Source organism: Malurus melanocephalus, unplaced genomic scaffold (assembly GCF_030028575.1).
Source record: "Malurus melanocephalus ecotype Western Australia unplaced genomic scaffold, MMel_1.1 scaffold_236, whole genome shotgun sequence".
NCBI classification, from domain to species: domain Eukaryota; kingdom Metazoa; phylum Chordata; class Aves; order Passeriformes; family Maluridae; genus Malurus; species Malurus melanocephalus.
In genome coordinates this window covers 817,036-832,380 of record NW_026623468.1, presented here as the reverse complement: position 1 = coordinate 832,380, position 15,345 = coordinate 817,036, and the positions used below count along the sequence as shown (strand labels likewise).

The following is a 15,345-nucleotide window of genomic DNA, read 5'->3' as shown; positions in this document are numbered from 1 at the left end:
GTCACCAGGACTGGGCTGACTTTTCACCACACTGTTGCTAATTGTAAAATTACTTAATCAAAGAGCCAGACCTTCCCACGTTGAGAGACCAATTGTGCAATAGTCTCTGCGTGGCGTGGCCTCCCAGCAGATGAAGGAACACAAAGGACCACTCCAGCAGGAAGGGACAACCTTTGGGCTTCCACCACGTCACACAGAGGTGTCACCACTCCACAGCCATTGGCAGYTTGGCCATTTTTCTGAGGCATCTCACAAACAACTATTATGTGAAAGAATGAGATCTTCCAGGGATGCTCTCTGCTCATTCCCTTGCCCAAAGCATGCATTTTTAAAGAGAGAGAAACCAATCAAACTTAATTCACGTTGCATTATTCACCAAGTAGCTACAGTCTCATCCAAAAATCTTAATTGTCTAATAATTCAAGTCACCTATATCAAACACAGCGCCAAAGGAATGACAAGAAAGCCAGAGGCTGCCTCAGAGCTGCCTCAGACACACACACTAAATCTTGTTGTTAAGATGTCTAGTGAAGCTTTTTTTTTTTTTTGAAACAAAGCAATAAATATTGGCCTCTTGCATAAACATGTGCAGTGCTCTTCATGTGTACAGCCACTGTGCTGTCTGATGTCTCACTGYTGTCTCAGGGGTGCTGGCTGTCAATCTTCCAGCTTTGCAAATCTRTTTTCCAGCCCTTGAGTTCTGACCATTAACACAAAACCTGGCACATTCCAGCTAAATTACAAGCACTGTTAACTCCTGTAACCACAGCCTGGCATCTTAATGTATGAGAAAGCAAATGCAGGAAGGAAAAAGAAAAATAAAAAAGGGAACACACAGCTGAGCATTTCTGATGTTGTGGTCACCCTACACACATCATGAAGGAATCATCTACATCTCTTCTGCAGCAGAAGATCTGCAAAGCTGCCAGAGGAACCTGCCCCTGGTGCAACCCTTTCCCATGGGGAGGTTTAGGTTGGCTCTTTGRGARAGGTTCTTCACCCAGAGGGTGGTCAGGMACTGAACAAGCTCCCCAGGGCAGTGGTCACAGCACCAAGGCTGRCAGAGCTCGAGAAGCATTTTGACAATTCTCTCAGGCACWGGGTGTGACTCTTGGGGATGGCCCTGTGCAGGGATAACAGCTGGGACTCCCTAATCCTGGTGGGTCCCTTCCAGCTCWGGMTRATTCAATTAARTGYCTGTTCCCAAGCCTCGAGCTGTTCTTTGGTACATTTAGGACTCACGTTCTTCACACACCACGTCAGAGCAATCTGAGCTGCTGCTGGAGGTGCACAGAGCACACCACAAAGCAGAGGAAAAGGCAAAGGCTGCTCAGCAGCAACACTGCTCCAGGCTGGTGCACACAGATGCATCAGCCACGAGCTGGCCATGGGACAGTGGAAAGGGTGAGGATGCTCAGCATTTCCACTGACCACAGTCACAAGCTTCAGTCATAAAGAAATAGTGATCAACCTGCTAAACCACCCCATAACCTTCTTGGTTACCCTGTGTGGTCCCACATCACCCCAAGAGCCCCAGGGAAGCTCCCACTGGCTCCAGGGGTACCTCTCCCATGGATTCTCTGGAACAAGTGGTTTCTAARAACTGAAAGAGTTCACAGCCAGGTGCAAAACCACAAATGAGCACCAACCTGCAGGAAGCCAGAACTGCAGTCAGGAGAAGACCCTGAGAACACCGGGCCCTGATCAGATCACAGCTTGAGAACCTGTGGTAAATAATGACATCAAAACTTGTGTTGGCTGGCTGTCTCCACAATTAGCAAGTTGCCCTCAATCACCGTTCATCAGCCTGGGGACTGATTTTCAAGCAGGGCCTGTTGTGTTAAGACAGGGGATAATGGTTTTAATCTGAAAGAGGGACAATTTAAGATAAGCTACATGAAAGATGTGTTTTTCACAGTGAGGGTGGTGAGACCCTGGCACAAGGGGCTCTGTTCTCTGGTTGCCCAGAGAAGCTGTGGCTGCCCCATCCCTGRAAGTGCTCAAGGCCAGGCTGGACATGGCTTGGAGAAAATTGAGGTAGTGGGAGGTGACCCTGCCCATGTCAGGGKAGTTGGACCAAATGACCTTCWAAGGTCCCTTCCAACCCAAACCACTCCATGATTCCACTCTATGACTGCAGCTCGGTGCCCAACCCGACCTTTATTCCACATCCACGTTATATTYATTACTGGTGAAGCACAATTCAGTCTCTTGGTGCTCAGCACCTCCAAGGAAGTCCTGTCCCAGCAGCGTGGGTGGGTGTGCACTGCTCTGAAGGCACAGAAAGTGGCAGGGCTYGGTACAAAGAGATCTCTGTGCTGACTCGCTGGGAGCACCAAACCACTTCTGACAGCAAAATCACTTTTCCATGAACACACGGTACTCYACATTTTCACACAGGCATCTGTGCTCCAAATATTTCAGCAATCATCCAGCTGTTCTCTCTGGACCCTACTCCAACCATATGCACTGTTTACCTTTCAAATTTTATTGCTCCAGGGGAGGAGAAACCAGACATCATCTCCTTCTCTAAATGCTGGTGAGCAGCCAAGTTCTCCTCCTGTCCACCGTTTGCATGCTCTGGGAGCTAATGTTTTCCACAAGCCCAATAACCTATTTTTCTACAGCTAATTCAATACCTGGCATCAGGTCTCCAATTGAGAAGAGGATTGTCACAGGATTATATATATATATATATATATTTTTTATTTTTTTTAGTTTACACACTAATCATAAGTACAGAGGCCTCCAGACTGAATTACAGCTTGCAMAGAATTAAGGAGCTGAATTTGGGGTGTAGGATACCAACCTCCATGTCCTTATGGGTGTGTGACAACACAGTGAAATAAAGACAAAGCATGAATCTCTCTGTKGCTGCTTCTGATGTGCAGCACTTCTGTTGAAGACTCTTTTAAGCCTTAAGCATTCCCATGTAAACAAAACCTCAACCCGCCACAAAGTAAGGTTGTGCAATTGGAAATAAATGTTTATTTTGAAATAAAAGAAGACATCTGCATATATACAGACAAACCATAAGCCTTTGATCAACCCTACAAAGCATGTCTGCRTGGAACAAAAACTGTCAGGCTTATAACTTCCTTTGGAAAGGAAAATAATGTGATGTCCCACACCCTGCTTATTCACCAAGATTATTTATTCCCCTRAAGAATACTATTTTGTTTATTCGGTAGCACAAACAAATCCAAACTAAAGATTTGTTGCTGTCAGTTAACAGGGCAAGAGCTTTGCAAATGAAAGCAGAAACAAGAGTGGAATAACACGGAACACGCTGCCAGCGCTGGCACTCACAGAATGTCCCAGACTYGCACCTCTTGCTCTCCTAATCCAGCATGAGTAAACAGGTGACCACAAAGATTACAGCAGAGGATCTCTGTCACTATTAGAGCTTTTCCCCTACTGACCAATGTTACTTTAACACCACCTCTTACTTTTGGGTTTGAATTCTACCCTAGTACTCCCCATTCCTCCCCTGTTACACCATTCCATCCCCACAGAAGCAGCGTGACCCTTGTTTGAAAGGTGTCTCTGGAATTCAGGATTGGGGTTAAGTGGAATAAGTAATCTCCATAGTAAGAGGATACAACAGGACGCTCTYGTACGATCTGGTATTACAACCACAACGTTTGTTTACACAGGTATTAAAGGGAGGGTAAATTTAAATATCTGAAAGGCAAATATTCTAGGAAATAATATTTAGAGTGGCCCTTGTCCATTGGAGCAGATAATCAGGATAAATAATTTACAGCTGCACTTTGGTGTCCGCTGCAGCCGAGAAGAGCGGCGTCGTAAGGAGCTTGGGGAGATGCCGACACATCTGCTCACCAAGTGGAATAATCGGGAGCACTCCGAGCAAGAGTGGTCCAGTAACCTGTTTTACTTAGGTGACAAATGGGACAGGAAGCAGTGGGAGGACAAGGAATGCAAAAAACAAAAAAAAAAAAAAAATCAGCGTGCTCCCAGAGAGGTCAGAATTTCATGTTTTTGCAGTATTGCACATTCTGCCTCAGAGGAAAACAGAGCCACGCTCGGGTTTCACCTCTAAACCATCACAGATTCTTCCTGAAGGGATCTCAGGGTCAAGAAGGGGTACCTGACCTGGCACACTTTCATTGAGGCGTTTCTGCCATGGCACAGGGACTCAGGAGCTGACTGACACTGTGGGAGCAGCATCCCTTCATCCCAATTGCTCCAGTAACATCAAGCAGAGTGCAACAAACAGCCAACAAAGCTCCAAGGAACTCTCCAGAAAGCCAGGCAAGTCTCCACAGACAGCTGGGAACCAAGCAGCAGTTGATACCTTTTCCAGAGATGTGCACGGGATTGAATKAACAGACTGAACACTCATTTAGTGCAGATGTTGCTCAGGTGGAAGGATGGTGCAGGTTTCATCAGGGGATTGTCTTGTAAAAGGATGAGGAGCATCTGGAGGAATAACGCTGGCATATAAAAACTGTCATTACAAAGGAGACAGATGGAGGAAAAAAAAAATGTATCTTTGAACAGATTAAAGAAATCTATGTGTACAGCTAGGAACTGCCAAAAAAGACATGCCACGGTCTGGAGTAACTGTCATGAAACACAGGGAGCCACAGCACCTTGCAATAGTGTCAGGGGACAGCTATAAACAACCTCCTTCCTACCATATGGCCTTGAGACACGTTTTGCTCATCCACATTTACCAGCTTCTTGTTAAAATCACAGTCTGTTTATTACCTGAACCAGGAAAAAGCAGATAGACATAGGTGTGATTCAATGAGAAGAGGCACCATATAACCATATAACCACATAATAAATTGCACAATTTAGTGCCAAGATTCAATTCCCAGCAGCACTTTGTCCACTAAAGTAGCACAAGGAACTATCACTTACAGAACTTAAGAATCATTCTGAACCACAAACAGAAAATGCCTAAATACAAACCCAATGAAAGCTATTCATGATAGATGGCTCACCTATCACCYGCCTTGCCTATTATTTACAGCCTGMCTTGGTTGGGTAGCACTTTTTTTTGTTGTTTTAAAGAATTTCCAAAGTGCTTTCAGCATTCTTCCAAGCAATAGGAAGCATTTCTGTCTRTACACAAATTTTACTGGCTGACATAGTAAGCAGCCTGCAGCAGAAATCTAAGAAATTCATTCACAAATGTCAGATTACACATTCAGCCGAGCAGAATAAGAACCAGGAACAGCCTCAGCTTTGCTGTACAAAACTCCCTTGTCTTCACAATCCAATATATTATCCAAAGATTAGCTCACAATTCATGCAAGGTAAATCAAAGCCGACTCTGCAGCATGTCTGTGATCAACTAGATCAATTAACAAATGGATTTTAGTTAGACCAGTCTAAAATGAGATTACATTAGGCTCATACTGGGAGGCTGGGTTTCAGCAGCACAGCCCCGTAGTTCCTGTGCTAAGCTCAGAACACACAAGTATCCATTGCAAAATCCATATTAAACTGGAAACTACAGGCCAACAGCCAGCCTCTGACACCAGCTACCACATTCCCTCCCCAAGTTCAAGGAATTTGCTCCATCTCCTCTGATATGAACTAGAGCAGTGTTTTGGACACAGTTTGTACACAGTAACGTACTAAACCTGGCCTATAGCTTCCAAACAAAGGCAGAAGGGCTTAAAAAGGAGAAGGATGTAAGCAACAGGGATGGAGAAATGGTCTTGGTCCATTTCCAGCACAAAAGGTGAAGGAATTAGTGGAACTGCTCTCCACTAAAGGGTGGGCAGACAGACTTAAGTAAAGAGTGGTTCCAAACAGTTTGGATTATATTCTCTACAGCACAGAGGAAAAGACCCAACCTTTCCAAAAATGAACAGAACATTGTTCTACTCATGCTGATTGTCTTAACTCATTGCTTTCCTTCTGTCGAGATTTTTAAAGCATCAAAAGAGGCAGAAGCACAATTTAAAATTCTTACAGTGTTTAAAAGAGCATAAATATTATATAATATCATTTTATTCTTCACYTCCTCTTGCTTTGCCAAATGTGTTTACACACAAACATCACAGCACATTACAGAACACCACTGTAAGACAAACAYTGAAAATAAAGAAATCAAAATGTCGGAACTGTAATTTTCACAACTAGAAACTCAAGCCCACCTTGAAATCCCAGATACTCCAAACCAAACACAGTGAGTCACATTCCAACATCAGACTACAAAGTTTCATTAGCACAGACATTTGCTCACATTGCCAATAATAAATCAATGGACAGAAGAGAGGAAAAAAAAGTCTCRTAATTGCTCCAGTCTCCCATAAAAATACTGCTGGGTTTTCATTAAATCTAGAAAGTTGTCTTTAAAAGTTAATACAGTCAGTTTGGCCTACACAGAAAACTTCAGTTCCTCTTAGTCTTCTGCTGTTGGGGAGTGAGGTTTGTGGGTGGATTTTAAGCAATTTTGCTACTCAGAATAATAAAGCAAAGATTTCCTCTTTTGTCAATTGCTGTCAAGTTTTCCAAAGATAACCCATAGATTTTGGATTCTAGGACCATAACCTTTAGAAACCTACTTCTAGGACTTGCACTTTAGAGAAAAGTGTGATTTAACCAAATYAGCAGGGTGAGTTCAGTGAGCTACTATGTGTCAGGTAAAATCTAAAAATCACACCTGCCTGAGCATTGCTTGCACAGTTTTCAGCTTGGAATGCACCTCTGAAGAATTTAAGGTCATATTGCCCCATCCCACACACACTCTCTGAACCTATTAACTACTACAGCTCTGGTTTTAAAATTCTAATCAAAGAGCAGGGGGAGCTTAAAAAAAATTCACATTATATTAACCATGTCACACCTCATTTCCCAGTTCTAATCAACAAAAGGAAAGTAATTAATGAGSTAACATGGAGAGTGACCAGCATTAYTGATGTTAGACAACTGAGTGCTCCAGGAACAGCACGATAAATATGCAAGAAGCCCAGAGCCACGTTCAGAGATTAATAAAATAAACTCTGCAATCAAAGTGAAAATAATAAAGGCAAGGAGGCTTTAAAGCAATTGGAAATCCACATGAAGGGTAAGAAAGTAAGGAGTGAAGCAACACAGAGGCAAAAACTCTTCAGTACTTTAAAGACAACAAAAGGAAGAAAGGTACAGAAAGCAAAGCGCTCCATTAAGAAATTTTGCACAGATCATCACTAAATTAAACTATTCAAAATGCAGAGAGCTTAAAACCAAACACCTTACTGGAATAATCTAGAGTAGTCAGAGGCAATAAACACATGCSAACAAGAAGATGTCCTCATGTCCACACAGGAGAGGCAGCACAGCATTCAGGGAGGACACAGAACAAAGGGATGAGACTCTTCCAGCTCAAATCACCAGTCACAAACCAGGAACCAGTGTCTCTCCAGSACAGTTATCTCCCAGAGTGGCTGGCTCTCACAGCAAAACAAAGCTCTATTCTCAAGCCATGAAAAAAGTCCTTCCACCACTGAATRACCTTATAAGCAAGAGGAATCCAGCTGTTGCTGTCTCCAACTACACAAAGACATTTATTGTCCCAATGAAAAAGGACAAAGAGTTCTAGCAATCAAAAATAGCATGCAGGCTGTGAAAGGCCAGGCATTTGCCCATCAGGATATTAAGTTTACCAATTTAGGAGGACTGAGGACAGAAAAGTAGCAGGGCTACGTGTCCAGCRCCCAATGCCAAGAAAAACACAAGTGTGGGTTACAATTTGCTTACCTTCTATAGAAGGGGCCTGGTCCACAGCTGCATATAGCATCTCTTTCAAAGCCTGCAAGGGAGAGGCAGAGAACAAGAAACACAGTTAGAAATAAAAGAGAAAAAAAGAATTACACTGTTTAGATACGCCTGTTTGAAAACAAAAGCAATTAAAGCCCTTTTATCCTGCAGATTGGCACAGAAAGCTACTGTACGTGATGTCAAGGCTATCACACGTATTTCTGTTCACAAGAGAAACAGGTTCATGTTTACTGACTGCTTTGTCTAAAGCCTGTTACCTTGCTCATCTGTAAAATTTATTCCAACTGTACATTTCAACATCTTCCTTYGGAAAAATGTTTCCCAGTCAGAAGGATGCTAAAGGCTTTACATTAAAAAAATAAAGAAATAACAACAAAACCTGAAGTGTTGCGTGACACAAAGGAGTTTGTCAAGGCAAATGGAGGAGAAGCAGCCTCAGGGGCTTCTTACCACTGTTTGATAGGAGCACAAAAACACACATACATTCTGAAAGCTGAGGATAACATGATGAAAGGGGATTAGGGTACCAAGGGCGATGGCCTCCTCCCAAGGTGGGAACTGAAGGGCAACATTAGCACCAGACAGAATTAAGAACCAGGTCCTCAGGTCCCAGGTACTCAGCACCCCTGGCAGTGCCCCCTCCTTCACCTGAGCCACAAGGGAGGCACCACATCCCAAAGCTCATCACTTGCAGCTCCTTTATGCTGCTTGTTAAGATGCTGGCAATTACTGCRGGCATAGATTAAAGGTTTGCTCACTCCCATCACATAAATTGAATTCAGATCAATGACTGAGGGAATGAGGTGAGTTCAGGGGAGGGTCACAATGATGATCAGAGGGTTAGAGCATCTCTGCTGTGGAGACAGGCTGGGAGAGCTGGGGGTGTCCACCTAGAGAAGAAAAGGCTCCAGGGAGAAGTAAGAGCACATTCCAGTGCTTAAAGGGGCTGCAAGGGAGATGGAGAGGGACTTGGGACAAGGGCTAGGAATGAAACTACAAAAGGGAAATGAATTCAAACTGACAGAGAGCAGGTTTAGATCAAACATTAGGGGAAAAGTCTTTACTGTGAGGGTGGGGAGGTCCTGGCACAGGTTGCTCACAGAAGCTGTGGCTGCCCCATCCCTGGAATTGTTCAGGGCCAGGCTGGACAGAGCTTGGAACAATCTGGTCTAGTGGAAGGTGTCCCTGCCCATGACAGGGAGCTGGAATGAGATGATCTTTAAGGTCCCTTCCTAAAACATTCTAGGATTCCATGAAAAACCTGAACCATAATTCTGGAACCAGAAGCCAGCAGGAAGAAGCCATTCCTACTGCAAAGTTCTCTGCTTACACACACCTCACATCTCAATGCCCATCCTGAACGTCAGTACCCTCCACCACTGCAAAACCCAGATCTTAYTCCCTCACTTTTGAGCCCGCAGAAATCCAACACACAGAAGTTATTCACATCTTCTTAGCTCCTATCTGCTCTGCCTGATCCCCACATATCCCATACTCTATAACCCTGAAAGACAGTAGAAACAGGTGTGTGACACAATGCCCCAGGACACAACTTCCCAGCCTAAATGACAAATGCCCCAAGAGCCTCAGGGTAAAAACCACCAGCTCAGCAGCTGGGAAGGGAGYGCTGTTGTAACAATCCTGGTAGGTAAATACAAGGTCTAAAGGACAGCTCTGTTTATCCAATGTCTCCAGAGCTGCTCACACCAGCAGCTCTGGCATCTCTCAAAGGTCTGACTCCCGAGTCCACACAGGTCTCAACAAAGGTCACTTGCATAATTGTTTTCCCAACTGAGCTGCTGCTCAGTCARTCCAGCAGCACAGCTCTCCTCTATCCTTGGTGCTTTTCTGAAATTCCTCAGGAGCCACTTCAGCCCCTTCCCCCCGTGACTCAGTGGTCAGCAGCACATGATCTGCCTCTGCACACCAAGTGGTCAAAAAGTCTTCCCCCTTTTCCACCCCACTCGTCATCCTCACCTACYTGTAACCTTTTCCATGAGCCACAACCACACGACACAGGATAAACAAACCAGAAGAGACAGCACTTTGAAAGTCGCTGCAGTAGCAACTCATCTCTTAACCCACCCAGACGTAAACCTACTGTAAAGCCTATCTCTGGTTTCACCAGTCATTTTTTAAAAAACAAATTAAAAAGGACAACATTGACAGTCCTGCACTAAGCAATCTTGAAAGCTGAAGGTGTCAGCTGTCCCACAGACTCTCTCCCCATGCAGACTGACATAGTAAAATCTGGCAGCTGCAGGGCAGCAGATTTTGTTACTGCTTTCCTGACCTATATAAGTAAACTAATAACCTGAAAGTGAAAGGCTCAGTGCTCCTTTGCACCTAAACTATTTAGTCCTCTAGATCACAGAATTTTAGAACTGATCTTTTACGAAAGTTATCCATCACTGTCAATGTGAAACATTTTAGAATTACTCCTTCTGCCCTCAAACTAGACAAAAAGGGTTGTTTTATTATCTTGCTTTAGACTGTGCCAGTTCTACACCTTGCACCCACAGCAAACTTGTGCAAATACAGATGAGAGAACAAAAAAAAGGCAGAAAGAAAACACTTGAAAACACAACCAATCAAACCTTAACAGTGAACAAAAYCAAGGACAAAAACCTTAAAAGACTCGGGAAAAGGAGCTGCTTTAAAGGAGTCTTTCAAACCACTTATCCTCCTCTAAGCTCCTCCACTAACAGCCCGAAGGACAAATAGTGAAATAGCACAACAGATTTGTGTCAGGAGGTGGCAAGCCTGGGTGTGAACTGCCTATCATGAAGCTGGGTTTGACGAGCAGAATTGGCCACCTCCCAAAAACTGAAAGCCTGTTTCTGCAAGAGARACTCTGAAGGCAAGCAGGCAACCTCAGCTACCAGTTTCCTCTGTCCCCACCTATTTCCTGCTGCAGGTGGTGTCTGGGAGAAATGATGCCTCAAACTTAGCAAACTGTTTCTCTTCTCCAACAGAAAAAGGACTTAAAACCTGGGGTCACCCTAAAAGGGAAGGGAACTCATACCTTCACCCACTTCTCCCATGAACTGTGCACCTGTAACAATTGCTCTGCTCCTCCTCCCTCCCCAGTTGCTGCGATTTCAAAGGTATTAATCACTTTTTCTATAAAAACACCCTCAGACTCCTGCAGATAAACAAATTCAGGCCAGATTAACTGCAACCAAACAGCCATCTGGCAACTGTACAACTGAGTTGTACAGTTCCATCAGCTGGACGTGCAGACACACATTTAGAAGTCTGAGCAGGCACAGCAATGCTCTCCTCCTCCTCCTGAAAGCAATCCAGAGAGTGACACCAGAGCAAAGGAAACCAGGAGGGCTCCTGGATAAACAGAGGACTGACAACCCCACAATTTCAATGCATCAAAAAAGAACATTACATGAAGCAGAGCACACTCAGGGAAAAAAAAAAAAAAAGCATCAGCTGAAATTCATGTAAAAGTTACCTGAATTTGTTCATTACTGTGTGGAAATGAGAATTCAGTTGTCTGACACAGTGAGTTGGGATTTTGTTTTCATATTTTTCCTAGTTTCCATTTTTCCTGTTTTCATATTTTCCCAAAGGAACTGAGGGGTAAATGAATGGCCCAAAACCTTTAAGGCAAAAGATGCACTGAAGCAGTGCCTATCACAGCAATAATATACCAGGCTAGGAGAACGTGACTYGCTTTACAGAAGAAAAGACACTGCCAGATCCCCTAAAAAAAGGTGAGCAAACCCATTCACTGCTGCTGCCAGGGTGAGGCACATCCACAGGTCACTGTCCTGTGGCACACAGAGAATCTGCCTGCTCCACACTGCCAGATACCCCCCAAAACCACCGCTCCCCTCTGCTGAAGGCTTTGCACAGAGAAAGCACCAACTGTAGATGCTTGAARCATTACTTTGAACTGTTAGGAAGTTTTTGGATGCCAGCTCCTGAAATTGTGACCRAAATTGTTTAAAACTTTGGCATGTTTAACATCATTAAGAAGCATTACCACAATTTAGGCATTTGTCAATACAATTTGTTCTAAAGTCTAAAATTGCAGCTCAGTGTTATTCCAAAAGGAAAAACAATATACAATCGCAGCACAAAGAAATATGTTGCTGCCACCAGTCTTCACGAAAAGCTCCTGGTCATTGCACCAACTCAGATCCCCAACCATCAGCTGGGGATGGATTTTTCTCAGTAAATGTGACACGTCCAATCTCCATCATTTCATGCAATCTTTTGAAAGGAAATYTGGAATGGAAAGCCAAAACAAGTCAATCAAGGTTTGTGTAAAGCTCCATGTTAATGTTGACTYAGTCATGGTAAACGTCTTTGTGAAAAGCTGAATAAAACAGAATATTGCTATTTTTCTTCTTTTCTGTAATTCTARTGCTCTTTCTCAAAAAGCAGATGTACAGTAATGGTCACTGCTGARCTAATGCTGAAAGAAAATAAGAATCCAAGTCACACCTACCAAAATATATCTTATTTTTGCCTGTTTAAATTGACTGAGTACCAGCCCTAAGCCTGGACAACTTCCATACTTCCTACAAGCACACTTAAAACACTTAAACTGATTAATTTTGGAGGGGAAGATCATGTTAATGGTAAGAATTTCTGAAGACTGCCAATTGTTAAAGTCCACCTGAACATGAAAATACATTTTTAGGCACTGCAAACACAACAATCTCATTCCTCTTTCTGATGTGATCACCAACAGATTCCACCTGGTCTGACTGGCAAAGCTGCCCCAGGGAATCCCAGCCAAGGATTTCACAGGTTCCCAGCTCCTGCCACACTCCAGGGCTGCACGAGTCCCCTGCTCTCCAATAGAAGTGACTATAAATACCMGTGTACAAAATCAAGATGAGGGCTTTATGATACAGAATGATTTAAAGAAAACCATTTCTACATTGTTTTTTAGTCCTTTCATAAGGAAAGGCTTCAAACTGGAAGAGAGCAGGGTTAGATCAGATACTAGGCAAAAAATCTTCCCTGAGGGTGGGGAGGCCCTGGCACAGGTTGCCCAGAGAWGCTGTGGCTTGCCCTAWCCCTGGGAGTGTTTAAGGTCAGGATGGATGGAGCTTGGAGCAACCTGGGATAGTGGAAGGTGTCCCTGTCCATGGCAGGGGATGGGATAAGATGATCTTTAAGGTCCCAACCCAAACCATTCCAGGATTCTGTGATCCTGAATGTGACATCCTGGGAAAAAGAAGAATCTTCCCAGAGTTGAAAACCTACACAAGATCTCTCCCTCTGAAAGGGTGGTTACTGCTTTAATTAAAAAGGAAAAGATATAAACTGGAAGGTGAAGAAACATTATTACTAAATATACAAATAATGCTTTTTAATGTTACTGTGACACCTTCTGTAAGCAGTGCTGCACACAAGCAGCACAGGCTTTGCTAACCTCACACTTGCTAATCAACAACGGGGAATTCTTCTGGACAAAGGAGGGCTGGGTGCTTTTTACCTCAGATATAATCAACAAGTAAACTGAGGTAGTGCTGGGCTTTTATGCACTGCACCCACACGACCACCAGCTACTGAATAATAAATGCCAGGCTATTCCATCACTGTAATATGCATGAGCAGGAGGCTGACTCACATCCAGCCAGCTGCAACAAGGCAAACAAAGAGTTGGAAAGTTATTGCTGAAAAGGAGGGTGAGGTTTGTGTTTTGGTTCACTCCRCATTAAGCTGTCTATCCAAGGAGCAGATTGCTTGTGATTAGAAAGAGTAATAACTTGGAGGAAGTTTTTAGTGAAATCTGCATTTTAAACGGGCATGGGGGAGGGGAGAATGACATAATAACACTGCCCCAGTTAAAACAGCTGAAAATTAACCTCCTCTAATGAAAACAGTGGCCGAGGAGGGGCAGAGCTCTTCACACATTAATCAAGGTGTTGTAGTTCACTGGGTCTCCTTATTCTCTCCCCAGCTGTTTGCTCAGCGTGCAGCCAGATCTTTCACCCTTTCATTTCCCCCTTGCCTTCCCCTCCAACCCATTTCCAAATCTGCGCTTAGGAAGATATCCAAGTTTTCTGTTCCCAGGAACAGAAGACAACTCTCACAGGGATAACCCATCAGAGACATGATGAAGAGCTAAGCTGGTCCTTTATTTTATCCAGACAATGGTTTTCCTCCTCCTCAAAGACTGATGGCATTATTTGCCCATCTAGCTCTCCACGTAATTCAAGGAGATCACAATATTGTTGTAAAGACAAATCCAACTGCAGTTTTTATTTAAACATCCGCTCCTCTGCAGTCAGGTAAAGGAAAACAAAGGAAGAGTGAAAAGGGCAGATATAAACTTTTCAAGCTCGTCATTATAACAAAGCAAGCTAAGATAAATGTGGTTTTCCTTGCAAATGCAGACAGATTAATAGGGATATTATAAATAAATTGCTATTATAGTCCTAGGGAGAAAAYACAGGCCTTCAAACAATCGTAAGTGTTGCATGGTTTTAACTGAGTCAATCAGTGAAGAAGTTTTGCTGACCACGGCTGTCCTATAATCAGCTTTCCGTTGTCTAGATTTAATTATTACTTGTGGAAAAGACATCGCTGGCACCTGCCACTTTTACTGCTGACGCTGAAATAGGAAATGTTTTTTTACTACAAATAACCACCTCCAGCTCTGTCCAGTTAAACCCAAGCCCAGCACCGGTGTGGTAAATCCGAAACGAAGCAATCAGCGTGACCTTTAGCAGGCTGGCGCGATAAAGGCTGAAAAGCTGTATTCTGCAGATAATTCACGATTAATGCAGCACAACTTGGTGTAAACATTGCTCATAAACGCCCCRACTCGAGTGTGAAACAGCGAGGTGCAGAGCCTTACTTAAAAAGAATCATAAAATGGGAGCTGATGGGGTCTGGTGCCCTGTTCTGGGGGGCTCAGGGAGTTGATGTGATCTGGTGCCCTGTTTTGGGGGGCTCAGGGAGTTGTTGGGGTCTGGTGCCCTGTTTTGGGGGGCTCAGGGAGTTGATGGGGTCTGGTGCCCTGTTTTGGGGGGCTCAGAGAGTTGATGGGGTCTGGTGCCCTGTTTTGGGGGGCTCACGGGAGCCGAGAGCGGTACCTGTGGCCCCCGGCAAGGCAGGCAGGGCGCCGGGAGCTGCCCAGCCCGGCGGGATCGCCCTTGGCAGGCCGGGAGCCTCTCAAAGTCACCGCTCCTCCGCCGCCGGGGCCGGGAACCGGCGCTGCTGCTGAACGCCCGCCGGAGCCGGGCACGGCACCGCACCACGCGTGTGCCCCGACCTCCGTCCCCCGGCAAGAGGTTACCGGCGGCAATTAGCGCATTAATTAACGAACCGGAGAGCCGCCGGGTGCCCGGCGCCGGAGCCGCAGCCTCCCCGCCGCGGCGGACACGCACGCCGCCTCTCCATCAGCAGCGCCCCGCACCCGGCGGACACCGGGAGGCGCGGGGGGGCCGGAGCCGCTGCCCGCAGCGGGGCCGTACCTCATACTGGATGTACTGCTTCCGCCACTCGGGGGTGATGTGCGCCGCGAGGTGCTCGGCGAACTTCATCCTGCCGCCGCCGCCGCCGGCGGGCCGGGGCCGCGCTCGCTCCGCGCCCGCAGAGCCGCCTCGGCGGCGCCTGACTGCG

The 15,345-nt window shown here is 45.0% G+C and overlaps 1 protein-coding gene across 1 annotated transcript in view; it reads right to left on the bottom strand.

Moving 5' to 3' along the window:
* The window catches only part of XPR1 (xenotropic and polytropic retrovirus receptor 1), a 104,039-nt gene extending 88,700 nt beyond the window's left edge, over window positions 1–15,339 (bottom strand). Inside the window, exons 1-2 of the mRNA XM_057374908.1 lie at window positions 15,198–15,339; window positions 7,723–7,774 (exon numbers count right to left, since the gene is read on the bottom strand). Coding sequence (XP_057230891.1) covers window positions 7,723–7,774; window positions 15,198–15,266 — 121 coding nt within the window. The 5' untranslated portion in view covers window positions 15,267–15,339. The remainder of the gene's footprint in view (window positions 1–7,722; window positions 7,775–15,197) is intronic.
* Window positions 15,340–15,345: the final 6 nt, after the last annotated feature.